The sequence below is a fragment of the Lagenorhynchus albirostris genome, chromosome 9 (assembly GCF_949774975.1).
Source record: "Lagenorhynchus albirostris chromosome 9, mLagAlb1.1, whole genome shotgun sequence".
In the NCBI taxonomy this organism is placed as follows: Eukaryota; Metazoa; Chordata; class Mammalia; order Artiodactyla; family Delphinidae; genus Lagenorhynchus; species Lagenorhynchus albirostris.
The window spans coordinates 49,139,121-49,166,557 of NC_083103.1; the positions used below are offsets into that span (position 1 = coordinate 49,139,121).

A 27,437-nucleotide genomic window follows, 5' to 3' on the forward strand; every position below is an offset into this window, starting at 1 on the left:
TTCCCATCAAGGGTAAGGCCAGCCAGTCCCGACCCCAAACTCCTCTGGGACCACTCCTGGGGCAAACGGCAACACATCCCTCACGAAGGGCAAACTCCGTGGAGATGTCTGTATCTGAGCCTGACGTTTTTCACCCCACAAAAGAGCTCAGGAAGCTGCTAGGTGCCCGTGTAGGGTGCAGAGCCCCTGCTTCACTAGATCCCCCCGTGCCTAGGACAGGTGACCAAGCCTTTCAAATAAAACTCTGTTGTTCGCTATGGGTTCGAAGCCTGGCCTCACCAGCATCGAACCGGGTGACCGTGCAGTCTCCGCACCTCTCTCTGCGCTTCAGTATCTTCACCCGCGAGGCGGACCCAATAACCCCTACCTCAGGGGCTCCCGGTGAGGAATCAAGTACCGCCTGCAAAGAGCTGTGCGCGCACAGCTACTATTCGCTAAAGGGAAGGTGTTACCCTTTCGACATGCGGCCGGATGGCAGAGCCACGGGGCGCAGACTAAAGGTCAGAGGGGGGTTGGGGACAGACTGACGAAAGGGCAGGAGGCCGAGAAGGTGACAGGGCGGGAAGCTGCCGCCGGCAGCGCGGGAAGCGGCGGAGGCGGGCGGGCGCGGCTAACTGCTAGGGCGGCGGCAGCCCGCGTACCTCCCCCACCGCCCCCTCCCCGGCGTCTCACCTCGCTTGATAACATGCATCGCAGCTAGTGGCTGAGGCGCCGAGGGATGCGAGACGCGGCTGCAGCTCTGACGCGCCGGCAGGATCGAGAAGGTGGCAGAGTGCGGAAGGTCAGGCTCGAGGGGTTGCTCGGGTGCAGGGCCTGGCGTAAGGGCCAGAGCGCACTTTCCCTCCACAGAACAGGGCAAGGCAATCCGAATCCTCTTCCCGCTCCCGCCAGCCGCAACGCAAAAGGGGCGCGACAGAGCTCGCAGGAAGTTATGCGATGCCGCCAGCGCCGCGGCCGGCGGGCAGGCCTAGCGTAAGAGAGTCGTTCCCACAGCCGCCATGTTGAGTGTGGGCAGGGCCCAGGAGACGGCGCCTCTCCCACGGTCGTGTTAGGTGTGGGTGCGCCCGGCGGGAACGCCGCTCTTCGGCCGCCATGTTGGGTGTGGGCAAAGCCCTATCTGGGGCTCCGCGGCCGGACGTAGCGCGCAGAGGCAGGCCAGGCGTGGCTCCGCCTCTCTTACCGGCAGGCCCCGCGGAAGTCAGGGCGGTTCGAGTATTTTTGAAATAGCAAAACCCCAACCATCCGCTTTTTCTTGTCTTGAAGACTGTTACGTGATGATAACCCAAGACTGCCGTCCGAGCTGAGCTCTAGCCTGAGATCCGCAGCCGGAGGGCCCCAGGGCCCTTCGGGCGGCCTGAAATCTCGCACTCAAGTCAGGTTGGAAGGGAGCCTTGCTAGGCCAAGGGCCTTTGGAGTTTATCTTGACGGAAATGGGAACGAGCCCTGGCAGAGTTTTGAGCAGGGCAGGGCTATGATCCATTTGCTTTTAGAATTATCCGGTGGATGTGGCTCGTGGAGGTAGAATGGACAGGACTTGGTTACCGAATGTGGGGAGTCAGAATAGGTGAGACATGACTCACAAGGCTGGTGTAGAAGCTTCCGATTTGGGCTAGGCAGACTGATTTTTATGATATCTCACGTGGCATCCCCTCCCTAAAACCTTTCACTGGTTCCTTACTGCTCTCAAGGTGGTTCCAAGGTTCCTGTGAAGTACAGTGGTACCTCAAAGATATTGGTTCCAGACAACTGCAATATAGCAAATATCACAATAAAGCAAGTCACACAAACTTTTTGGTTTCCCGGTGCATATAAAAGTTATATTTACACTATACTGTAGTCTATTAAGTGTGCAATAGCATTATGTCTATTAAAAAAATGTACATACCTTAATAAAAAATACTTTGTTGCTAAAAAATGTTAACCACCATCTGAGCCTTCAGCAAGTGGTCATCTTTTGGCTGGTGGAGGGTTTGAAATATTGCAAGAATTACCAAATGTGACACAGAGACGTGAAGCAAGCAAATGCTGTTAGAAAAATGGTGCTGATAAGACTTGCTTGCCACAAATCTTCAATCTGTAAAAAATACAGTACTCGCGAAGTGCAATAAAATGAGTTATGCCTGTAATTCTAACAGTCACAGGTGATAAGTGAAGCCATATGATAGATAGGGTCAGATGGCCTAGAGATAGGGTTGCCAGATTTAGCTAATAAAAATGTATCCCCAATATTTCATGGGACATAATTATACTAAAAATTTGTTTGTCTAATATTCAACTACTGTATCTTGTATTTCATCTGGTAACCCTACCCAGAGAGCTTTTGGGAATGTGTATGAGAGTTTCACTTTCCCTTGGCAGCAGAGAAATGTCTCTTCATCCTGTCTGCTGTGCCACAAAGAGCACAGAGAACACAAGGAGAGTCAGTCAAAGCCAGCAGAGGTTAAAATCTCCTACATGCTTTATTGGACTTCAAAGAGTCTTATGAAATAACACAGAAAAACCCATGTGAGGGTGTCCAGGGGGTACAAGGCAGTCTGCAGCCTAGCACCCTCCCAAGACCAGCCCCAGGTGCCCCCACCCCAGGCCCAAAATAGGATCCCAGAGTAAAGACACTGCGGGGAGTGGGGCAGAGGGAAAATACCTTTACAGCCATTGCAAAAACAGGGAAGGGAGAGAGTTGTCTAGAGGGTGGGAAGGGCGGGGGAGTGGTCACACAGCCACCTTGACCTACACCATCTTCCTTAGCCACCCCCTTCCCTAAACCGGCTGTGTCCTTCTTGAGCCTCTGGCCCAGGCTATGCAGTAACATGAAAATGGGGTCTCACAGGGCAAGTATGCAGTGCAGGCACTTGGGAAATTCAGGAGATTTCATTTTTCAGCTTTAAACTGTCTTTTGGTTCAAATGTGACAACATCCTGCCCAGCAGCTCCAAGGCCCCATTAGAGCCCTGTATCATAGCTGAGGCTCCCACGGCCATGGGAGCCCACTGTCCTGAGCCTCAGGAGTAATGAGGCTTGGGGAGCATTTGGGCAGCGCCTCTTATAGACAAACCCTCCTGCAGGGTGGGGGAGCGGGGATAAGAGAGAGGCAGGTGTGAGTGAGAGAAGAGAGAAAAGGTGACTGCTTTGTAGCCCACACCTCTGGCTTCCACTCATCCTCCAGCTAGGAGAAGTCTCTTCCGATCTATCCCCTAGCCTAGCCTCTCTTCAGAACTCTAGTGGCTTGTTCTCTGGGAGTTGGTTTCGCTCCCCCATGGACCCCTGGAGGCCTCAGTGAGCTCCAGGCCGAGGTTCCCTCTGGCCCACCACACTCCCAGAGAGCAAACTGCAAATATTAGGTCCTAGGCCCCAGTCTGGGGCAAACAGAACCATGGTCGGTGAGGTGGAAGAGATCTGAGGAACAGGTGTCAGAAGTTACTGCCCCTCTCTTCCCCCCTAGCCTCTAGGGGAAGTTGGGGAGTGGCAGGGGGGAGCCCAAAAGCAGGAGACAGAGAGAAACAAGAAACCAAACCTCAAAACTGGGACAGCAGAGACAGAAGCTGGACCCCAGAGATGGACTGAGAGCTGAGGGGGCAGCAACTAAGACATGCACTGAAGTGGAGAGGGAGTGACAGCAGCAGCCCATGGTTGGGAGGGAGGCAGGGCAGGCAGGCCATGGTGGTCAGTTAATAAATAATGTTGAAGGACCCAAGGATACAGGGGGCAAGTATGTACAGTGCCCAGGCCCCAGGGCCAGCCCCTCCCATGCCCCATGCTGGGGGCCAGGTATGTTGGAAGGGAGGGAAGGGGAGGCAGAAGACCAGGTGAGGACAAGCTGTCCCACAACTGCCACCCTCATCCTGCCTACTTCTTAAGAGGCTTCTTAAAGATTTTGAGGGGAAACTTCTTCCGGCCTGGGCTGGAGTCTGTCTCCTCACCAATGGAGCCATTATCCTCCTCAGCCACGGCCTTCTTGCCAGCCAGGTGGGGAATACGTGTATTTCGGCTAGACTGCAGGGCTCTGCTGTCCCCAGCTGGAGACGGCGTGTCTGGGTCTGGGGAACTGGGGCTGTGAGAACGGGAAGAATCCAAATGTGGAGAACCACTAGGTGGGGCTGGGGAGCTCAGCTCCATCAGGCTGTGGGCCTTGTCCAGCCCGTGGTTCAGTGCCAGCAGTGCCTTCTTGGCCAGGGCAGGGCTGTCAGGCAGTTTCTCCACCAGAGAGGCGGGATGGACCCCCTCAATCAGCCGGTGGCTGCCGTTGGAAGTCATGGCACTGAGAGCCTCATCTGCAGCACGGACCATCTGAGGAGGCTTGAGGACCAGACGCTGGCGGTCACTCATGTGGAGGGAGGACTCCGAATCGGAATGGGTCAAATCCCTGTAAGACAGGTCAGAGAGGAAGAAAGGGACGCATAGAGGATGGGGGGGGGCAGGGGGGAATTTGAAGAGGAGACAGGGGCCAAGAGAGAAGACAAGGGCAGGGTAGGAAAATGGGGATGGAGAGAGGGGCAGGAGAGATAAAATAGGGTGAATAGCAGGTGGGAAAGAGGGAAGAATGAGAAACAGAGGGAAGTTGAGCAGGCCATAAGCACGGGATAAGAGAGAAGGAAGGAATAGGGAATAAGGATAGATTGGAGAAGAGATAAGGAGAAAAGAGTAAAATTGGGGAGGAAGAAAAGCAAAAGGAGAAGCAGGTAGAAATAAGGAGGACCAAGGGGAGAGAAGAAAAGAAAGAGGGAAAAGTGATGGAGAGAGAAGAGACAGACAAGAATCAAAAACAAATGTCATTATACCATTATCTTTCTGGCAAAGGGCTTTCTAAGGCCTGCGCCCCACCCCTGATGAATGGCCAGGCCCTAAACCAGTGCAACCATTGGCTTCAATGCCACAGGCATCCTCCTCAATAAAATCTCTGCTTCCATAGCTGGCTAGATTTCTTACAACTGCACCCTAAGCTAACCCAGAACCCGTATATTTCTCTGAGTCACCATTTTCCATGCCTCCCTCCCCCATTTACTCCTGTCACCCCTGGGACACATCCAGTCTGGGCCAGGCCCCAAGGAACAGGGCACATGCAATAAGTGAGCCTGACCCAGCCTGGGGAGAGAAAGGTAAGAACAGCCTTGCAAACAATCCCTCACCCACCCCAAAAGGCCAAGATGCTGCCTCTTCCAACCCTCTGTCAGGATTCAAAGGAGGTCACAGAGAAGTGTTTCAGCATTCAAACCAAAGCTGGCTGACAGCAGGAAGGCTGGGGTCTTTTTCAGAGCTCTGCAGACGGGAAGAACGTAGGGAGGCATAGAAAGACAGGACATTGGCCTTTAAGGAGCAGTGGTTCAGAAGAGCTGCACGCTGGAAGTCCTAAGGTCTAATTCAATTTCCATCTCTGCCTGAGGCTTGCTGTATGACCTTGGACAAGTCATCTAACCTTGCTGGTCCTCAATTTTGGCCAAATGAAGATAACACCAATTCAATTATCTTGCAAGACTGTTTGGAGGCCCAAATATGTTGGCAAAGCACTTGAAAATGTAGAAAGTATTGTGGGAATGAAGATGATGAGGCCAGTCAAGCAGGAAGACCCTTCCGTGGGCCAGTCACAAGAGGTTTCTTTGCAAGGCTGAGCTACGGGGACACGGCACTGCACACTGGACATGCACACACAGAGGCAGTCCAGGATAGTCGAGACCCTTTAAGGGGCTGGCTGTTCCTAAGAAGACCACGAACTAATTCTGGACGCCACACCTCCTGCCTCTACAAACAAGAGGGTAGATATGGGAGTCCCCTGCCAATCCCGTAACCCTCCTTCTCCTTTCCCAGAGGCCTGAGAACCCATGGCAGAGGCAGAGGAGAGGGCTAAGGGAAATGTTTAAACATCCAAGTCAGGAAACCAAAGGGAAAGGGTCATGAGTGGGAGAGGAGAGTACAGCAGGACCCGGAAAGAAGGAAGCTGTGGGTGGAAAAATTAGGGAGGGCACCAGGCTCCAAAAACAGGCAAAAGCAGGAGGTTGACTAATAGTTATTATAGGTTTAATTCTCAGCAGGAAACAATTAACTTAAGCAGCCACGCTGTGGGCCAGTGCCTTGCTGAAGACAGGGGATAGCAGAGAACAATCCCAGCTCCAACTCCCATTCCAAATACTGTTTCAGCCACGTACTCTAGTGTTTATGAACGGTCTCATATTTGCTTTCATATTTCTGATGGTGTCCTTGCTTCTATCTAAATGTGTCCTTGTTTCTCTAAGTCCCAAGATGACCCTCTCCATATCCTGCCTTTTCCACACAGGTGTGAACCACTGAGCATGGTGCCAAGGAAATTCTGGGGGGCAGCCACACCGGGAAGAGGGGCCCTCTAGGCTGAGGAGGTGAGGATCCTAGGAGCCCACCTTTCTAATACCAAGGAAGGACGAGAGGTCAAGAGGTTGGGGTCTACCCAGACTCACTCCCCCTGGCCCACTGCCCCATTTGGTCATGATTCCCATCCCTCTGTGCCTCCATCATCAACGAAAGCTGAGGCTTCCAAAGCAAGAAAAGAACCTGGGAGGAAGCCTGGGTGGACATAGGAGGGGAAAGGCCCATTGAGGCAAGCTCACCTTCCCTCCCTGAGTCTTTGAGACAATTCAGGTCAGGGGTGTCCCTCCCCAAAGGTTGGGCTGCCTTGGGCTCCCACCCCAAGCTACTAACCTTACTAGAGAGCCTGTTTGCCTTTAGAGACGATCCTCTGATGCATGGTGCAAAAGAAAATTCAGTAGTGAACAGGCCAGGCAGAGGCACGTACTTCCCCACCCTCCCTCCCCACTGCCCTCAGCCTGGGCCTTGGAGCGTGAGATTCACAGCATCCTCTAGTGCCCCCAACCCACTTCAGTCCTCTCCATCTGTACTGGGAAGGGCAGTCTCCCTGCCTAGGCTTTTAGATGAAGATGAGGGTGAGGATGAAGATGAGTAGCTCTGCTTCTAGTAAAGGCTGTCCTTTTGTGAAAGAGAAAGGAACAGCCTTCAAGGATAATTATCCAGAGGTTCGAGGGGCAGAGCTAGAGAGATTGGCATCCAGGGTGAGGCAGGACCAAAAGGAAGCAACAGGGTAAGGCGGCTGCAACCCAGAGACCAGGATTGAGCCGTGGCCACAGCTTCAGAGATGAGAGGTCCTTCCAGAGGAGAGGGACTTCCTGAGGGTCCTCTGAGCTTGTTCAGGTGAGGTCAAGGCTACTATATCTGACCCTAGCCTGTCACCTTGACCTTAGCAGGGAAAGTCCCTGCAGCTGCCACACCAGGCTGTGGGAGAAAGCCTTTCACCAGTCCTGATACAGTTCACTTACTGAGACCTTGTGAAAGGACAAAAACATCCGACAGAGTGTCCTGGAATGGAAAGCCAAGTCCTAGTCTGTGTTCTGCTCCTAATTAGCTTTGGGACCTGGGGAAAATTACTTAACCTTTCAGAACCTTAACTTCCTTCTCAGACGTGAGTGTTTTTAATGCTGGCCCGACCTATAAACCTCGCTTGTCCAAAACCCCTAAATCTGTTTCCCCCCCTTCTGAAGAGTAATTCCATGAAGGGTACTACATCCATTCAGTCACCCAAGCTAGAAACCTGGGCATCATCCTACACTCCTTCCTCTCCTCCACCCCTCAAAGCCAGTTACCAAATTAATCCTCTTGTTTCTATACCAAGACCTTGTTACCTCCCCTGATGGCCTACTGCAATGACTTCCAAATTCCTGTAGTCTCCCCATTGTTTCCTTTATACAGGCCACTAAAATGTTATTTCTAAAATGCAAATATGACCAATTCACTTTCTTCTAAAAACCCCTTTGCAGTTCTCCGTCTCCTAAAGGGTAATGGCCAAAGCCCGTGTCCTTTCAGAACCCCTCATCATTACCCTAAAGGGTAATGGCCAAAGCCCGTGTCCTTTCAGAACCCCTCATCATTCTGCTACCCGTTCCCACCAACACATAGCCAATGTTCTAACCACACGTAGATCAGGTTCTCTTGAAACTCTACGCCTGTGCATGTGTTTCCTCTGCCTGGAATACACTTTCTCCTTTGCCTGCACACAGGGTGCCAGCACACATGTCATCTCTCTTGTGAAGCATTCCACCCGGGTCCACGCTGTTAGCCATTCCTTCTTCAACACCCCCTTAGCACTTATCAAACTGTTCCAGAATCATTTATGTACCTCTCCCAGACCAGACTGCAATTCTTGATGGCTGGGATTGTATCTTATCATCTACGAATCCCCATGCCCAGCAGAGCCTGGCAGAGTAGGTATCAATAAATGTTCGTTGAGGGAGTGAAGGAAGTGAGGACTCCACTGAGATAACAGATGTGAAAGTTTAGGCCAAGGTGCTATAGGACCGTGAGGGAGCAGGGTTGTTACTCATTTTTAGAGTCAGCAAACCCCAAACAGAGAAGGGAAGAAAGCCTTAGGGAGTTGGGCTGACCTTAAGGAGGATTCGCAGGCTGGGAAAGGTTAGGACAAGGAGAAGTGCTCCACCGCACACACACCCCCCGCAGCTGACCAAGCAGCAGCCAGCAGGCAAAGGCCGAGGTAAAGGCAGCAGAGGGGCAAGGAAGGGAGAAAGGAAAGAGAAGAGAGACAGCTGATACCCCAAGGTCTCTGAATGCCAAGGCATCACAGCGGTGCTGTCAGAAGGGGGTGGGTCAGGGTAGGGCTCCATCTGGAGGAAATAGGAAGTGCTGTGGTGGTAATAAACAGGGTGGATGTGGACGGTGGTGATGGAGGTGGTGGTGGTGGTGATGGTGCTGGAGGTGGTGGCAGTGGTGGTGGTGGTAGAGGAGCAGGAAGAAGAAGCAGAGGCAGATGGAGCGCTGGTCCCGAGGCCTTCAGAACTGAAAGACTGTCCAGATGAAAGACTGCGCATTCGCCACAGAGAGACCCGGCTTGTCAAGAAGCGGCCAGCCTCGCCCTCTACCAACCTCTGAGATCCCAGGCCATGCTGTGGTTCCGTCAGGCGCTGCCGGACGCTGCTGCTCTGCAGGCTGGGGGCTGCAAGGAGAGTGAAGAAAGTGTGAGGAAGGGCCAGCCTACTTTGGGCTGGTGGCAAGCAGGTTTGCCCATGGAGAAATGCTTACTGGAGACCACTCTGGGCCTTCAGTGGCCAATCTGGAGAATGGGGCGCCTCCTCCCCGAAACCTCCCACCAGGGGTCCTAAAAGGAAGGGGAAGTTGAAGATGAGGTACCCAGGTCAGTTTTAATGGCAATTCCAATGGAAGCAGACCTAGGGCCAACATTACTATGAAGGGAGACGGTAAGGCAGTTAGTGGGAGGGCACAGGCAGGACGGGGTAGGATAGGGGTTTGGGACAAGGTCCGGGAGGGCACTAAGAACCAGCCTTTTTAGAAAGCCAAACTCAGGAAATAATTCACAACTCAGACAAGGATTTATACACAGACATGCTCATCACATCATTATTAATAATTGTATGAAAGTAAAAATAAAGGTGGAACGACAGGAAGATGATAACACATCCAACTGCTGGAAGGTTACACAGCTATTAAACATGATGCTTATGGGAATTCCCTGGCGGTCCAGTGGTTAGGACTCAGCGCTTTCACTGCCAGGCCCTGGGTTCGATCCCTGGTTGGGGAACTAAGATTCTGCAAGCCGCATTGTGCAGCCAAAAAAAAAAAAAAAAAGCTGCTCATGAGAAGATTTTTAAAACATAGAAAAATGTCTATTAAAATGCTCAGGAAAAACAAAAGGCTACCAAATTTCATGTAAAAGGAATACCTTGAGCTATAGAATAAAAAAGACAGGAATTTGAAACAAGGCCTTTCTGTTTCTAGCTGTGACCTTGAGTAACTTACTTTCCTATTTTAATTCCTAATTTACAAAATCCTTCAGGGTTGTCCTGAGGCTTCAAGATAATATTTTTAAAGTACCTGACACAGTTCATGGCACTCAATAAATGGTAGTGGTTATCATTATCTTGACCACATAAAAAAATTATTTAAAAATTCACAGACAAAAGACTGAAAGAGAAGGTACTCAATATGATGGGATTACAGGTACCTTTTTATGCCCACATTTACTCTTTTTACTATCCAAATTTCTTCTAATAAGCATGTACCCAACAAAGAACCAGCTCTTGGATCAATGCTGCAGATCAGGCTCTTGGAAGATGAGGGCCACCATGCCCAGAGAAGGGGTATGTGGGTACCAGATAACTTAGAGATGTGCTAGAACATCCCCCTTGGGCTCACTCCCAGCTCCAGTTGAAAACAGAATTCACACCTTTGTTTTTTTCTCCTCTACCCTGATATATGGGCCTCCTTGCCTTCTCCCTAAAGATGGGAGAAAGGACACGGTTACATGGATGGCAGAAGCCTTGGAAGGGCCACCAGGAAGAGAACACAGTTCCATGGTGATGGAGAGCTAGGGAGCCAGGGCTTCTATGGCTGGTGGCTTTCGAGACATGAAAGGGAGGCTTAAGGGGAAGAGGAGGCATGGAATAGGGACGGGGAAAGAGAGACAGAAGGGGAACACAGAAGGAGAAAAGAGGAAGAGGATCTTTCCTTCCCTCTTTCATCTCAGCCCAGCTAGATGAAGGGCCGCCAGGACATCTGTCTAGCTGGGCTGAAAGGAGAAGCCTAAGCCTCCCATCACCATGGCTGTTCTCTCTCAAGCACTCAGCTGAGCAGGCTGATTCTTCTCACCTCCGAGCCCTTCCCTGAAGTTAGTAGGGACCGTGGTGAGGGAATAGCAGAGCAGGCAGGGGAGGGATGCAGGCAGGAGAAGGGGCCCGTGGGATAGGAGTGTTGGTTTAGCCCCAAAAGTTGGAAAAACAAAAGCCCCAAAGGGGCTCCTCAAACCCGGGTATTTCCAGAGGGACTGATCATCTGAGCCGGCGGATGCTGAGCAGAGACAGCGGTCACTGAACCTACGCCCCATCAGCCAGGCAGCATCTAGGGTCCAACAGCCAGGCCAAAAGGAGAAGAGAATCTGATTTACAGAGGGCTTCGCCCTGCCCCTCAGTGGGATAAGGGAAGGGCCAGGGGGCAAGGGGTGGGTGGCTCAGAGCTCATGAAGGTCCCTCCCAACCCGGAGAACATGGGAGCCTTTAGATCAATACATCAAGATCAAGCTCTACCTGCTAGGGGTCCTAACCTTGCTGGGCCTCTGACTAAAGCCCTGCCAAGTTAGCAGCCCAGGGAAAGAAGAGGCTTGCCCAGAGGCAGACTATCGTTGAAGAAACTTACAAATAAATCCTGTCTGGAGCTGGAATCCAGCCTGATTAAAGAATCTGACTTTCTGAAAGTGAGCCCCTAACCCAGCCCAGCTTTCTGCCATCCCCTCTGCACTCATGGGATATGGGCCCAGCACAAGAGCTTTTCCATAAAAGTCTATCCTATTTATCTAAAATAGCCTCTGATCCAGAGAAAAATTCAACAGGGTCAGTAAGGGGTATGTCCCTTCCTTCACTGAAGAATTCCCACAGAGTGCTGTCTCCTTCAATTCTGCTCTACTCAGCTCTTACCACTCGCAGGGGAGAAAAGGAAGAAGGAAGACCCAGGACAGAGGGTGGGGATGGCCGAGAGTTCAGGTGGAAAGACAGACATGCTTGTGCAGGAGATCCCTCCTGGACAAGAATGTCTTTCTGGCTTGGAGGATTTAGGGCTCTTTTACCGTAAGGGACTATTGCTTCCTGGGGCCTCACACGAAAAAACAAAAAGAAAGAGACATCATTCCATTCAACTACTTTAGCAGTTAAAAGTAAGGAATATAAAATTAAAACCAATTAAAGCAATAAGTAGTCAAAATGAATGCCATTTTTATATTATGAACCACTAAAGGAGATTATTTTTATAAAGATAGATAGGAGCGGGGGGGAAAGGAGAATAAAGAGATTAAAAAAAACACAAAGAGTGAAGGGAGACACACTTAACACAACAGACCCATAGGGTAAACAGAATATATAGCAAGGGAAAACCACCAAAAGGACAATTATAAAGGGGTATCTTGATGCGGATTATGCTTTACTAACAAAGGTCATGAGTTAAACCATCTTGGTTTCTGCCCCATATGTTGCTTAAGCACAGCAGAGGCCAACTTCTCAATCTGCACATCAAAGGCTCCTTCCCTCCTCCCCAGCCAAGAGGTCACCTACACTGCATGGACAAGGGTGACACAATCTCCTCATCCATGTCGTCCACATCGTCAGTCATGATGAAGTGGGCAGGGTTGGGGCGCGTACTACCCATCCAGCTGGGATCTATGTTGAGGGCAGCCACCAGGGAGTGGACACCAGGGTTATTGACAATCTGGAAGCCACAGAGGATCTCAATCTGTTGCCAGCGGTGCAGGCGTTCCCGCAGTGCTGCCGTCACCTCGCTCAGAGCTTGCCTGAAGAGGGATGAAAGGAAATGGCAGGCATGGGTGTGAGCCCCAACAGAAGTGAGGCTTCTTCTCAGAGGAGCAAGTTGGGGGGATATGTGTAAATAAGAAACACAATTAAATCATAAACTTAAGAGCAAGGTGGGAAATAGCCAAGGGCTGCGGCACGAGACCAGAGCTGTACCTCTACCAGTGAAGAAGCAGAGTTAGGGCTGGAGGCCCTGGACAACCTCCGACTCTGAGGATGGGATGGACATCACCAGAGCTGGGCCACAGGTGCTACTTACTTAGCTGTTAAGATTTTGTGATCCACATCATCCAGGGAAGAGCTGTGGGCCACGTGGAAGGTGCCAAAGAGTGTGTTTCTCTTCTTTTTTATCTTCTCAGCCTGCAAAGATGAGGCCCTCAGCTTAAAAAGAGCAGGGATAGAGGCTGGAGAAATGAGAAATGCTATTCTGTGACTGGTTCCCCCTCCTCCTAGCACAGCTTAGGCTGCACAAGAAGAAGGAAGACAAGAAGGGAAAGGAAAACAGAAGGCAACAGGAGAGAAAAGCGTAGGGGAAGAAAGAAAATAGAGGCAATGAGACAAGCAAAGGGATCCTGGCCCCAGGAGGATTCTGTCCCCATGTCAGTCTGGGGCCAGCAGAGACTTCCCTCTACCTGCCTCCACTTGCTTCATCTTTCCCAAAAGGCAGGTGGGAGTAGCCCCACACCCTCATTCCCTCCTCCAGAAGCCTGAAGACATTAGAAACTGTATTATCAGGAAAAGAAACAAAACCCAACACCAGGATGTCTCTGTGTCCAACAGGAGGGATATAGAGAGGCAGAGAGGAGGAAGAAAGGCAGGTGAAAGGAGGGTGGGGGGAGAGAAGAGGGCAGCAGGAAGGCAGGTCTCACCCCCTCCTTGGCCACCAGCAGCTGCTTCTCGGCATTTTGCTTCTTGATGTTGTAGTACTGTACCTCCACCTCGTGTGTCAGCTGCAGCCACTTCTGAAGGGCCTCCGGAGCATACCATGAGCTATGTGATTCCAGCTCCTTCTCTGCTTTCCTCAAGGCCTCCCGGACCTGTGTAGCCAAGAGGATGTGAGTCCTTACTACTACCAAGACCCTCTCCAATGCCTCTGTATGATACTTCAGAGTTCTTTTCTTCTATCTCACCTAAGCTTCACAACTCTCCCAAGAGGGAGAAGGGGCAAGGATTATTCTCTGTATTTTACATACAAGAAACCAAGCTTGGAGAAGGAAAGTAACCTCCTCAAGGTCACACAGTCAGTAGTGTCAACCAGAACTCAGATGGAGATTTATTTATTTATTTATTTATTTTTGCTGCCAGAGTAGAGCAATCTATTCTCACATACTGGTTGCCTCTCCTCATCACATAGCCAATCTCAGCAATCTTCCCTGCTCTCATAAGGTACAGGCTATCTCAATAAATCCTCTTCTTTCTGACAGTTGGGTCTGTTCCTGGACTCAAGACATCACAATGTGGCAGGAAAAGCATCTGGTTGGGAGTCTGGAAATATGATCTGGTCCCTGGTCTGTCACTCAACTGGCTGTGTGACCATGTGTTTCCTAAAGCAGACCTCAATCAGTGTAAGGCTTTCTCCCATGCAAATCCAAACTGTAAGCGAAGGGGTGATCTCAGGAGAGCGTGAGCTCCCCGTCATGAGAGGTATGTAAAGAGCTCATGTCTGAAAGACCTTCAGAAGGATTGCTGATCCAGAAGGGGATTGGCCTGAATACTCTCCAAAGTCTCCTCCAGCCCAGAGACTTTATCAGTGATTCTCCCATTGAGATGGGTGGGTAGGCTGTAATGGGCACTCTCTACAAGGCAAGAAAACAACAAGCAAGCTTATACCTAACATGGGCACTGCCAACAGAGGCCAAGATATGGAAGGACCAATGTGTAAGCAGACATCTCCTCACTGACTTCTCAGCAAGGAGCATAAAATGAAGCAGATGGTCACAAAGCACTTAATCATGAATCTGAGAGTATATACAGAATCCATTATATTCACTGAATTCCTTCTATCTCACCCAGCCTACCAGTATAAATGATCCCCAACTCCCCCATCTGAACACTGACTTTTAGCTGGTCAGAATCCCAGAGAAAAGAGATTGAGAGCAGTCTCATGCCCAACTTCAGCCACTGGGGAAGTATCCCATAGCAGGCCTGAGGTCCTCCCCTGAGCCTAATATAGACCGGGAGGGCCTTAGCTAAGGACAGAACACCTTCATTCCTCTGAAAGCCAATGACAAGATGAAGCATCAATTGGTTTTTGCTCCTTGAAAAGGAAACTATAAAATGGCCCACTCCTGGCTTTATAGATTTAAAATGAGGAACAGATACCTTAGAGGCTGGTACACCGAGTCTGGAAGTGTAGGATCAAGTTCTACATTAAAAGCAGTTTGATGTAGCTGCAAAACTTTGAAGCTATGAGGAGCAGGAGGACAAAGCGCTAACTTAAAAACCTCCAAGGAGGGCTTCCCTGGTGGCACAGTGGTTGAGGGTCCGCCTGCCGATGCAGGGGACACGGGTTCGTGCCCCGGTCTGGGAAGATCCCACATGCCGTGGAGCGGCTGGTCCCGTGAGCCGTGGCCGCTGAGCCCGCGTGTCTGGAGCCCGTGCTCCGCAACGGGAGAGGCCACAACAGTGAGAGGCCCGCGTACCGCAAAAAAAAAACCTCCAAGGGGCAGAAATGAATCTCTCATAGCCTTTCAGGGCTGAGGAGAAAGAAATCCACCAGATCTGAATAACAAGTCAGGAAGGGGCATACCTGAGAAACTGGGACAAATGAGCCTTAGACCAAGTCTTATTAAACTACAACCCAGTTCCAACATATGTCAGTCTCTCATTGGCTTGAGGCAATCAGAGCCTCACCCAACATACCTAACAGAACCCTATATCTGATGGAAGATTAAAAATCACCTGCAGCCTCTATTATTTTTTATGCACACTGTCCAGCATTTAATAAAAATAAATTACTAGACATGAGAAGAGGCAGGAAAATATAAGCAATAATCAAGAGAAAAAATAAGCAGTCCCATAAATGATCCAGATGTTAAGAGTTACCAGTCAAGGACTTTAAAACAACTATGATTGAAATGTTAAAGAAAATATGGGAAAAGATGGACAGGAAACATGAAAACATGGAGACTCTGGACAGGGAATGAGAACCTATGAAAGAGCATTCTAGAAAATGCCCTATGAAAGGGCATTCTAGAAAAATACATTATCCGAGAGTAGGATTCCACTGGATGGGCTAAATAGCACAATTCTCGGCAGAACACAGGATTAGGGAACTCAAAGACAGATCGATATAAAATAACCAAACCAAAGCACAGAGAGAAATAAAGAACAGAACTAAGCAAAATACACACTACAGAGAACGTGTATTCTGCAGTTGTTGGGTAAAATGCTCTATATACATCAATGAGGTGAAATTGATTGACCATGTTTAAATTTTTTATATCCTTACTGATATTTTTGGCTGCTTATTACTGAGAGATAGATGCTCAAATCTCTAACTTTGATTATGAATTTGTCCTTTTAGTTTTCTTAACTTTTGCTTTACATATGTATTTTAACTATATTATTAGGTGTACCAAATTAAGGGTTGTTATATATTACTGTTTAATTCACACATATCATAAGTGAAATGTCCATTTTTGTCTCTAGTAATACTTCTTTCTCTAAAGTCTACTTTGTCTGATATTAATATAGCTACAGCTGCTTTATTTTGCTTAGTGTTTATCCTAGTGTTCTCATCCTTTTACTTTTAACCATCTTGTATCCTTATTTGTAAAGCTTGCCTCTTGTAAACAGCATATAGTTGGGTTTTGTTTTTTATCCAGTCTGACACTTCGCCTTTCAATCGTTTTGTGTAGTCTGTTTACATCAACCAAGTCTCAGCACATTGGAAAGGACTAAACCCTATGGCACACACTGTTTGACCACAGCAAAATTAAACTGGAAATCAATGAGAAAGATAAATAGGAAAGTACCCAAGTGTTTGAAAATTAGGCAACACACTTCTAAATAACCACAGGCCAAATAAGAAATCACAATGGAAATTAGAAAATATTTTGAAGTGAATGATAATGAAAATATGAAATATCAAAACTTAGTAAATGCAGCTAAAGCAGTGCTGAGATGGGAATTTATAGCTTTAAATGCATGTGTTAGAAAAGATTAAAGGTTTAAAATCTATAACCTATTCTTCCATCTCAAGCAGCTAGAAAAATAAGAACAAGTTAAAAAAAAATTTAAGTGCAAGACTTCTACACTGAAAACTACAAAACATTGTTGAGAGAAATTTTTAGAGACCTAAATAGGTGACAGGATAACCAGTGCTCATGAATTAGAATAATTATTTGGTTAAAGTGTCAGTTTTCCCCCACATTAATCTATAGATTCAATGTAAAAACAAATAACAATCCCAGCAGAGCACACTGTAACGGAATGACAAGCCAACATGGAAATGCAAAGAACCTAGAATAGCCAAGGCCATCTGGCAGGAGGACAAAGCTGGAGAACCTAACACTGCCAGATATCAAGACTTGTTGTAAGACAATGTGGGATAAGGATAGACATATAGACCACAGAACAGCGTATCTACCTGGGAAAAAATCTTGATCTCCTATCTCATCTTACACATAAAAATTAGTTTGAAATAAGCCATATCCCTAAATGTGAAAAGTAAAACAATAAAGCTTCTAGAGGAAAATATCTTGGAGTTAGGAAAAGATTTCTTAAACAGGCCACAAAAAACACCAACCATTAAAAAAAAAAAGATTGAGTAATTGGTCTTCATTAAAGTCAAGAACGTCTGTTCATTAAAAGACAATATTAAAAGAGCAAAAAAGCAAGCCACAGTCTGGGAGAAAATATTTGCAATATGTATGTATATATATAGACATGAAGACTTACATCCAGAATATATTTTAAAACACTTACAAATCAATTAAGAAAAAATACAACCCAATTTTTTAAATTAGAAGAGATTCCCAAATAAAGTGGTCAATAAACTTATGGAAAGGTATTCAATATTATTGGTCAATAGGAAAATAAAAATTAAAATCACCATGAGATACCATTACATCCATATCAGAATGTATAAAATGAAAATGCCTAAAAATACCAAGGTTGTAGCTCAACTAGAACTCGCACACTATTGCTGGTGGCAGTATAGATTGGTACAACCATTTTGGAAAATAGTCAATTTCTGATAAAGTTAAATATATAAATGACCTACTGCATATCCAACAGAAATAAGTGATGCCCACCAAGGAGGTTCATAAACAATGTTATTGATAAACTGCAAAAAAAAAAAAAAATCTGCAAACAACCCAAAAGTCTATCAACAGGAGAATGGATAAATAATTTACAGTATATTCATACAATGGATTAATACTCAGCAATGGAAATAAATCAGTTATCACTACATGAAACATGGATGACTCTCACAGACACAATGTTGAGTGAAAGAAACGAAACACAAAAGAATACATACTGTATAATGCTATTTAGATGACGTTCAAAAAGCACGTGAAACTAATCTGGTTTAGAGATTAAGACTGTAGTTACCTTTTGGGTGGAATACTGACAGGGAGAAAGGGGAGGCAAAAGCGAGCCTCTGAGTGCTTAAGAGAGTCTGTATCTTGATCTGGATGGTCGTTACACAAGTACATGCATATGTAAAAGTGTGCCAGCTGTATACTTATGATTTGTATACTTTATGTAAATACCTCAATTCAAAAGGAACGAAATAACTGTTACCACCTGTTATTCACTGTTCTTTGACAACTGCAGTGACCATTTTTTGCAACTTTCCCACTACTCTTAGCCAGACCTTTGGCCCCTGCCCTTTTACCCCACCCCCTCGGGGTGTCCAAGAATTCGCAGATTTCCCCTACCTGCTCCAACTCCTCCTCAGCATATTTTTGGCGGCTCCGTTCATTCTCAGTACCCTCCCGCAGCTCCTTCAGCCGCTGGGCTTCCTGCTTGGCAAGGCTGATCTCATCACGCAGCTTCTTCTCCAGGTGTACCTTCTCCACTTCCACTGTGCGGTGCTCCTCCTGAGCTTTGTGCAGCCTGGGGGGCGATGCGGGGAGCTGGAGAAGGCCAGGCAAGCGGGCGCCAGCCAACACGCCACGAGGCATGGCATCCAAGAGGAAAATGAGGGCTCCAGCACTCTGAACATATTCTCCCTACTCTGCTGCCTGCCTGGCTCTGAGGTAGCTCAGGGCCAACAGAAACCACGGTCACTACCATAATTCTTATGTGGGCCATCATTCTGCTGCCAGTAATAAAGGCTGTGAAGCTAGGTTCCTGGGTACCTGAATCCTTCCTTCTAAGGTGTCTCACATACTCAGATCGTAACAACTACTAATTTACAAGGTATTTCACATTTGTTCTCCCTGCAGATAATGATATATTGTATCATTATAAGCCTGGGACAGATACGGACATGAAGGCTTAGAGACAGGAATTAACTGCATGTAGAACTGAGACCAGAATTCCAATCTGTATGTCTTCAAATCCCACAGTTACTACCCTTATACCAAGGCATCTGGAAGGTGCAAAAAATGTAGAAAACCCTGCAAGCTAGACCAAAGACCCAGAGAAAGCCTGATGGTGAGATGTGACAGGGGTGGTGGTAGTGGGGGGGATTTAAGGAAGATGAGAGAGGAACTATTGAGCTGTACCTCTTGGACTCCTGAGTACCTGTTCCCAGCAGCACCGAAAAATGAAATTCATGCCAAAGGGGCTGGACAGGATTTGGGAGAGCCCCTGCTGCCCCCAGCCCTGAGTTCCCTTCCTAAGTATCTTCCATGGTGGGTAAGATCTCAAGGGCATCAGTTATAATGAAAATATGCCCTTGTACCCACCCACACATTCCCTCTGTTTACTGACAAAACCTCTCATCCATCCAACCAAGCTTCCTTCCTTCCTCCCTTCTTTCCGCCACATATCTATGTTCATTCATTCATCCATCCATTCATTCACCAAGTACTTTAAGGCATCTACTAAATGCCAAGCCCTGTGCTGAGCCCTAGGTATATTGAAATGAGTGCGAAAACTGTCTCTGCTGCTGAGGTACTCATAATCTAGTCCAATATAAACAAGTAAACAGATAGGTGCACACAGTGTGATAAGTTCTATGATAGAGAGATATACAAGGTGTTGGGTAGGCCCCAGGGATGGGGTGATCAACTCTGCCTGAAAGGAGTCAGGGAAGGTGAGGCCTGGGACTAGACCCAGAAGAAAGAGTAACAGTTGGCTAGTCCCTCTGGAAGAGGGAAAGGACTTAGCCACTGTCAGGTCTTCCGATCTTAGTAGGAACCACCAAGTTACCGGGGAACCAGGATAAGAGGGGGAAAGGATGAGGAAGAAGACAAGTGATATATGGCTTTAGACTTGAGAGGTACAGAAGAGGAAGGATAGGCTACAGAACAAGTAGGGCCCACAGAGAAGGGCACTGACCGCTGAGTTAATTAAAAAGGTGAAACAGAAGAGGCAGAAACAGAACTCAGCCTCTAAATAATCCCAAGTCCAGATGTGTCAGTGACTGAAGCCTCAACAGATGTGGTGACAAGTAAGGAGGGAAGAGGAAAAATGTCTAGGCTGCAAGCTTCCTGCTGACAAACTGCAGCCTTCTATCTACTTTGTTCCTGGAGCGAAAGGGAGTTGAACCTCCTTAAGGTATACAGCAGGTGGCGCTACATGCACAGCTAAAAACAAATCAGAGGCGCCATTTCCAGCCCCATCCCCTTCCCCTTGCTGAATGTCCTCCTTTATTGTATTCTTCCATGACCCCACTGCTTGAAATTACACCACTAGGGATTCGATTCTTCACTGAAATATTATCCTCTCCGGAAGCAGCCTCTTCTGAAAAGCCTGTGATATGCCTGTCTTCTCCATACAATAGGGAGCTCCTTTTAAAGTAGAATCAGAACTGACCCACTTTCATAACCCTAACAGGATCTAATAGAGATGAAGATCAATAAATACCACTGGGTACAGAAATGAGAAAATGAATATACAATCAAGCCTTGTCTCACTACATCTCCTCCACAGAAGACTGAGCACCCTGAAGGCAGCAATCAGTTACCATTACAAGCAAGAAAATCAGGCAGCCTGACTGCAAGCCCTGGCTCTAAGCAGCTGTATGACTATGGACAAGTCTGTTCCCTGGACTAGGCCTGTTTCTTCCTTTGTAAATGGGAATCAAAATTCCTGCCTGCCTCAAAGAATTATCTTGAAACCCAGTGAAATCCTAACTGGAATGCACATGTAGCATTACATTTATTCACCCAAAATATCAGGAACTCTGTAAAAAAGCTCTTTGGTGGCTGACAGTGTAGGCCTGCCAAAGTGAGGAGGGACAAGGAGGGACATGGGCTCTGGACACTGTCAGAGGAGGATATGTGTGTGCACAGGTGCAAGCCTGTCTTTGGGGAGTGTGTGCATTTGTTTCTCCAAGTGCCGCAGTGGTCATTTAGCTCTGGAGGCCGTGCGGAGCAGGGAGGGCTGGGAGCTTAGTTTTATCCCCAAACTTGGAATGTCTCCTGCCTAGATTCTTTGCCTTTGGAATGAAAACAGTACATGTTTTTCAGACAAATGAAGAACGGGGACTGCCCACATAGCAGCATTTAGCCCCCGTTTGGAAAAGGGCCCAGGAACAAGGGGGTCCAGCAAAGTAGCCAGGAATCGGCTCAAAGATAAAACTCCTCTTGCCTCCTAAAAGTCCAGCCCATGGAAATGAATCTGCTAAGGCTGCCTTTATTGAGGCAGCACCCTGTGGGTGTCGAAATTCCTAGCTTACTACTTACTGACACTCACCCTCTCTGAGGCTTCATTTCTTCAACTTGAAAATTGGGATAACAATACCTACCTAACAGGGTTGTGGTGATTAAAAACAATAATACATTTAAGTACTTAACAATACCTAGCTCTTAAGAAATCCTTTCCCCATCCCTCCAAAGAAAATTATATCTATCATTTTAAAATAACAGAAAACAGCCAGACTTCTTCATTCCTTTTTACATGGATTCCTGCAAAGACTTCCCAACTGGAGCCCCTAGGCTGTTGGAATAATTTTCTAAAAGACAGTCCTGAAGTAGGCTTCTCCTTTTCTCAAAACCAAAACAAAGCAAAAAAGCCAAATACCTACATTGACTCTATTGCCTTTTGCATCCTGCTAAATTTCTCCATGTGAGTCTGTAGGTGCCAGGGATCTGGCCTCACTCTATACATTCAACCAGAACTACCAGGTTACATCTTTCCTACCCGTCTTTCAAGGCCACCTCCTCAGACTCCACATCCACTCATCTCCTACCTCTGTGCCCTTCCAGTCCTTGAAGCTCTCGTCCCATAAGCTGGCACTGAGTCACTGCTCCTTCTGAAGTGTGAGCTTTGTGGCCCCAGGAGCAGTGACTTCCTTACAATTCCCTGCACAGACCTGATTCCTAGACTTCAGGAAGTGTTGGGTTGGCCAAAAAGTTCGTTTGGTTTTTCTCTGTAAGATGGTTCCAGTAGGGCTTAGTTGTCTTTAACTTCATTAGAAACAATTTTGTTAGATTGTATTGTGACAGCTGTCATATCAGCATGCATTTAAAAACAAACTTATCAAAATTGGTGAATTTTTTGGGCTTCTCTGGTGGCGCAGTGGTTGAGGGTCCGCCTGCCGATGCAGGGGACACGGGTTCGTGCCCCGGTCCGGGAGGATCCCACATGCCGCGGAGCGGCTGGGCCCGTGAGCCATGGCCGCTGAGCCTGCGCATCCGGAGCCTGTGCTCTGCAACGGGAGAGGCCACAACAGTGAGAGGCCCGCATACCGCAAAAAAAAAAAAAAAAAAAAAAATTGGTGAATTTTTTGTGTAGCCATTTTAATATTGAAGATGGAAGAAAAAAACAACATTTTCAGCTTATTAGGCTTTATTATTTCAAGAAAGATAAAAACACAAATGAAACACAGAAAAAGACTTGTGCAGTGTATGGAGAAGGTGCTGTGACTGACTGAACATGTCAAAAGTGGTTTGCGAAGTTTCATGCTTGCTGGATGATGCTCCACGGTCAGGTAGGCCAGTTGAAGTTGATAGCAATAAAATCAAGACATTAGTTGAGAATAATCAACATTACACCACGCGGGAGATAGCCAACATACTCAAAATATCCAAATCAAATGTAGCAAATCATCTGCACCAGCTTGGTTATGTGAATCGCTTTGATGTTTGCGTTTCACATAAGTTAAGCAAAAAAACCTTCTTGACCGTATTTCCACATGCGGTTCTCTACTTAAGTGTAACGAAAATGTTCTGTCTGTAAAACAAATTGTGACGGGCGATGAACAGCGGATACTGTACAATAATGTGGAAGGGAAGAGATCGTGGGGCAAGTGAAATGAACCACCACCAACCACACCAAAGAACGGTCTTCATCCAAAGAAGGTGATGTTGTGTATATGGTAGGATTGGAAGGGAGTCCTCTATTACGAGCTTTTTCCAGAAAACCGAACGATTAATTCCAACAAGTATTGCTCCCAATTAGACCAAATGAAAGCAGCACTAGACGAAAAGCGTCTAGAATTATTCAACAGAAAATGCATAATCTTTGATCGGGATGACACAAGACCGCATGTTTCTTTGATGACCAGGCAAAAACTGTTACAGCTTGGCTGGGAAGTTCTGATTCACCCGCCGTATTCACCAGATATTGCACCTTCGGATTTCCATTTATATCGGTCTTTACAAAATTTTCTTAATGGAAAAAATTTCAATTCCCTGAAAGACTGTAAAAGGCACCTGGAACGGTTCTTTGCTCAAAAAGATAAAAAGTTTTGGGGAGATGGAACTACGAAGCTGTCTGAAAAATGGCAGAAGGTAGTGAAACAAAACGGTGAATACACTGTTCAATAAAGTTCTTGGTGAAAATGAAAAATGTGTCTTTTATTTTTACTTTAAAAACCGAAGGAAACTTTTGGCCAACCCAATACTTAGGTTGGCTGACTGGCACCTTCTCTTCACAGCTAGATCTTCTACAATAGTTTCTAAGCCATGTTTTATTTAAACAGAATACCAGACTATCAGAGCTAGAAGGCCCTGGTATTCTCCTAGTTCAATGCCTTTACATTACTGATGAGAAAATAAGTCCTAGAAAGGAAAGGGATTTACCCAAAGTCATACAACAAGTGAGTCTCATGAGATTTAGATGCTGTACAAGAAAGCATGAAAGGTATTAGGAAGACAGATTTGTGAGGTTTCTTTGGGAAACAGTGAAGAACAGTTAATTATGTCTACTTCTATGGGAAGGGAAGCAGTCCAGAGGTGGGACGGAGGATAGAATGACCCCTAACTAGTCATCCAACCAGGGAAGCTCAAGACCTCTGACAGCTCCACACTTCTCCCTCTGAAGCTCCGAGGGAGAAGAGAGAGAAATAAGCTTCTGCCCTGGAGAGGAATACTTGCCTGTGCGAATGGAATGGCAGGAACCTAGGCTTGATGCAGGTTTGGAAGGATGACACAGCCTGGGCCTCTTCGTCGTCGGCAGGGTCTCAGGAGCCAGACGGCCCACAGCGCAGGTGGAAACTGGAGGCTCCCAAGAGATGGCAGCACCAGGGCCGTGGGGAAGGGACAGGGCCTTACCTTTCCTGAAGGTCATGCAGACTCTGCTCAGCTCGGTGTAAGCCCTCCAGATCCTTCATCATCTTCTTCATGTGCTCCTTGGAGTAACGGTTCTGGATATAAGCAAACCAGCAGCCGCCCACACCAATAACGATAGACACCACAAGCATGAAGTCCTTGAGGTGATTATGGCGGGTCACTGCCAGAGAAGAAGGGCACAGTGAGTCGGGGTGCCCACTACACACTTAGCCCTGCAGACTCTGCTGCATCCCCTCCTCCACAAAGCCTTCCCGCTCAGGAGGAAGTCGTTTCTCTTCTTAGACACACACTGGCCACGCTCTGTGCCATTTTCTCTACTAAGTCAAGGCCTAGTTTGGAAAGGATGAGAGGCCTTAGAGCAATACAGGAAGCTTACTGGATCATACTCTCCTAATACGCAGTGAAGAGAACTAGTGCCTTCTCAATACATCCCAGCCATTCTGGGCTGAGATGAGCCCATGTGCCCAGATGCAGTGGCTTCTACCCTACAGGGTAAGCAAGGCTACAGTGCTACACTAGGTAGAAGGGGATGGCTGGTAAGGGTACCAAGCAATGTCACTGGAGCCTGAGGACTGGCTGTGGGACTGAGATTATTGCAGGGGCTGGGTCTCCTGGACTACGAGGCTATTCTAGGTATAAGGTACAAAGAACAGAGCAGGTAAAGGTCTGCAAGTCTCATCTACAGAGAGCATTTCTAGGCTGCGGCTCAGCCCAGAGACCAGGTAGAAGAGGAGTAGCATCAAGAGATTGGTACACATTAAGACATGACATGTGCCAGGAAGAGAGAATACCTCCAGGGAAGGCCTGGCAGCAGTCTGGTGAGGTGCGAGGGCCCTGGCCGCCAGCTGGGGTTCAAAGCAATGCTCAGTCTCCAGAGCAAAACCAAAAAGCTAGACAAGGAATAACATCAGAAGATAAGAGTAAAAACCATGTCCCAAGAACTGAGCCCGCCAGAAGAGGGGCAGCCCTGGAGCCTGAGATTGGTCCCGGTGTGCCAGACCTGGGCTCTCGGCCACAGCACAGGAGACTGAAAGAGACACCAGGAGGGAAAGAGGCTGCTCCTGTAGGCCCTGCCTGCATTGCACTCCACTTGAGATAGAGCAGCTATGGCTCAGAGGGGCCCAGACGAGGGAAAAGAGGTAATGACGTCCTGTGCACAGTGCGCCACCTGGTGTTGGGGAGGGGGAGGCAGGACTGACGGGATTTCCGTGCCCAGTAAGGACAAGGGGCTGAGGGGAATCCAAAAGGATCCAGTGGAGCCACCGAGTTGAGGCAGGGTCTAGACAGCAGGAAAAGGCCCATGGAGCTGAAATCCCACTGCACGAAGCTGAGGCCCAGTTTGACAAAAAGGGTTATATTCATAGCTCCTCATTGAAAGGCTGAGCAGTAGGACCTGGGGATGGTGTGGGATCAAGGACAGATTAGCACATTCTATTTCCATCCAAGGGAGGGGAGTTACTAGGTCCAGGGTGTAGCCGTGTCCTTTACGTGTTTATGCCAGACTCTAACAGAGAGAACTGAGGGTCCTCTAGTGGCCATCCTCTAGCTTCCTGGAAGGTCTACACTTCCAGCCATTCTCAAGTCCCCACTCTCCCGTCCTTCAGGTCCCAAGAAGGGATATCTCTGCAGCACAGTGAGCTGCTTTCCTTTCTGGAACACACCTGCCTCCTATCCAGCCTCCACCAAAGGCTGGGGTACTGTTTGTCTCCCCTGTTTATTAAAGACTTTTCATCTTGGCTTCCCAGGGTTTCTCACCATCAACATCTCCTTTACGTTCCTACTCAAAGTCAAAGGTACTCTGTTCAAACAAGACTCCATGCGACCAGCACCCTCCCCCTATTACCTCCAACACTTCAAAGTTCTTAAGGTGGGCATACAGATTGGGCGCGGATATATTCTATCAGTCCCTTATTCTACCTTCTCTAGATCGATTTGAAACAAGATCCTATTTTTCCCAGCTTCATGTTCTCATCCAACGCATAAATAAAAATACTGAATGACCAGGGGCAAGGATAGGCTCTATCAGTCACCCCCTGGGTCTCTTCAGCCAGTTTTGACTCCACCTAAATACACAAGCATCCATCCCATATATCCCTCTGCCCTTTCAAATGCATAGCTGAAGCTCAAATATACTGCCTGTCGCATCCCGTGGGCTACCAAGCTTGGTGGGAAGAAAATAAGTCTAATCTAGCTGGTTTACTCTGTGGCCCCTACTGACCATCCCTTGTCTGTAGGCCAGTGCCCAGCACACAGAAGGTATTCAATAAATATTAGTGGGATTGAATCTTCACTGACAAGCCTCAAGTGTGGTATCTCCCTCTCTTTAATCCACATAAGCAAAGAAGGGAAATAGAGAAAATATAAAATGGAACGGGCATTTATATTCATTTCAAATTCTCCCAACTATTCTATAAGGTAGAGTCTTCCCATTCTGTAGACCAGAAAACTGAGGCTCCAGAGAGGCACCGACTTGCCAGAGTCCATAAAAAGTGACAGAGCTTGGATTCAAATCCAGATTTGCCTGACGGCACGGTCTTTCTGCTACACCCCACTTTCTCATACTCATGCAGCAGGTATTGTTTCTGTTTTACTACATGCATGGAGTATGCCTATATCCCCTGATCTAGCCTGAGTTCAACTCTAAGGATTCCAAGGCCTGAGTTTTCCCACGAAACAACATGCTGGGAGCTGGCTGTGGCATTGTCATCAGGACAGTGAAGATCCAAAGGCTGAATGGCCAGGCCTTTGAGGTTACACGTAAGGCCTCATGTAGAGAAATTTTTGTTTCATCAGAGGAAGCATCCTGCACTTGGTATGAGGAAGTCTGGGTTCTATGCTTGCCTCTGCCCCAATTTGTCGTGAAATTCATTTCCCCCATCTGGGTCTCAGCTTCCTCAACTGTAAAATGCGTTATCACAGAATTACTAAAAGATCAAATGCATAGTTGTAAATGAAAGTGCTTTGAGGTGTTTGGAGACATTTAGATGGGCATATCCCACAGGTAATAAAGAATGTAGATGTGGGATTTGAGGAAGAGGTAGGAGTTGGAGAAGTAGATGTGAGAATTGTCAGTTCCCTTCAGTGGGGCCCCGGGCTGAACCCCACAGTCCTAAGGGAATCTGTGATGGTTTACTTTATGTGTCACCTTGACTGGGCTAAGGGATGTCTGAATAGCTGGTAAAGCATTATTTCTGGGTGTGTCTGTGGAGTTGTCTTCATAAGAGATTAGTATTTGAATCGGTACACTTAAGTAAAGAAGGTCATCTTCACTAATGCGACTGGACATCATCCAATCGTCCACATGCCACTAAGGGCCTGAACAGAACTAAAAAGCAGAGGTAGGGCAAATATGCTTTCTCAGCTTGAGCTGAGACATCCATCTTCCCCTGCCCTCTTACATCAGCTCCCCTGGCTCTCAATCTTCAGACTCAGACAAGGACTCA

At 47.6% G+C, this 27,437-nt stretch overlaps 2 protein-coding genes across 8 annotated transcripts in view; both read right to left on the bottom strand.

Moving 5' to 3' along the window:
- Positions 1-1,067, bottom strand: part of RRM1 (ribonucleotide reductase catalytic subunit M1) — a 34,150-nt gene extending 33,083 nt beyond the window's left edge. Inside the window, exon 1 of one of the 2 annotated variants that reach the window (XM_060159828.1) lies at positions 673-1,067. In XM_060159828.1, the coding sequence (XP_060015811.1) occupies positions 673-691 (19 nt within the window). In that variant the 5' untranslated portion in view covers positions 692-1,067. The remainder of the gene's footprint in view (positions 1-672) is intronic. The other variant, XM_060159829.1, reaches the window with a different exon arrangement.
- A 1,373-nt stretch (positions 1,068-2,440) lies between these two features.
- The window catches only part of STIM1 (stromal interaction molecule 1), a 198,834-nt gene continuing 173,837 nt past the window's right edge, over positions 2,441-27,437 (bottom strand). For 3 of the 6 annotated variants that reach the window (XM_060159860.1, XM_060159862.1, XM_060159863.1), the window contains 8 exons: positions 23,977-24,154; positions 18,247-18,424; positions 13,228-13,395; positions 12,618-12,718; positions 12,104-12,339; positions 10,809-10,901; positions 8,583-8,982; positions 2,441-4,359 (listed from right to left, as the gene is read on the bottom strand). In XM_060159860.1, coding sequence (XP_060015843.1) covers positions 3,843-4,359; positions 8,583-8,982; positions 10,809-10,901; positions 12,104-12,339; positions 12,618-12,718; positions 13,228-13,395; positions 18,247-18,424; positions 23,977-24,154 — 1,871 coding nt within the window. In that variant the 3' untranslated portion in view covers positions 2,441-3,842. The remainder of the gene's footprint in view (positions 4,360-8,582; positions 8,983-10,808; positions 10,902-12,103; positions 12,340-12,617; positions 12,719-13,227; positions 13,396-18,246; positions 18,425-23,976; positions 24,155-27,437) is intronic. The other 3 variants (XM_060159864.1, XM_060159866.1, XM_060159861.1) reach the window with 3 other exon arrangements.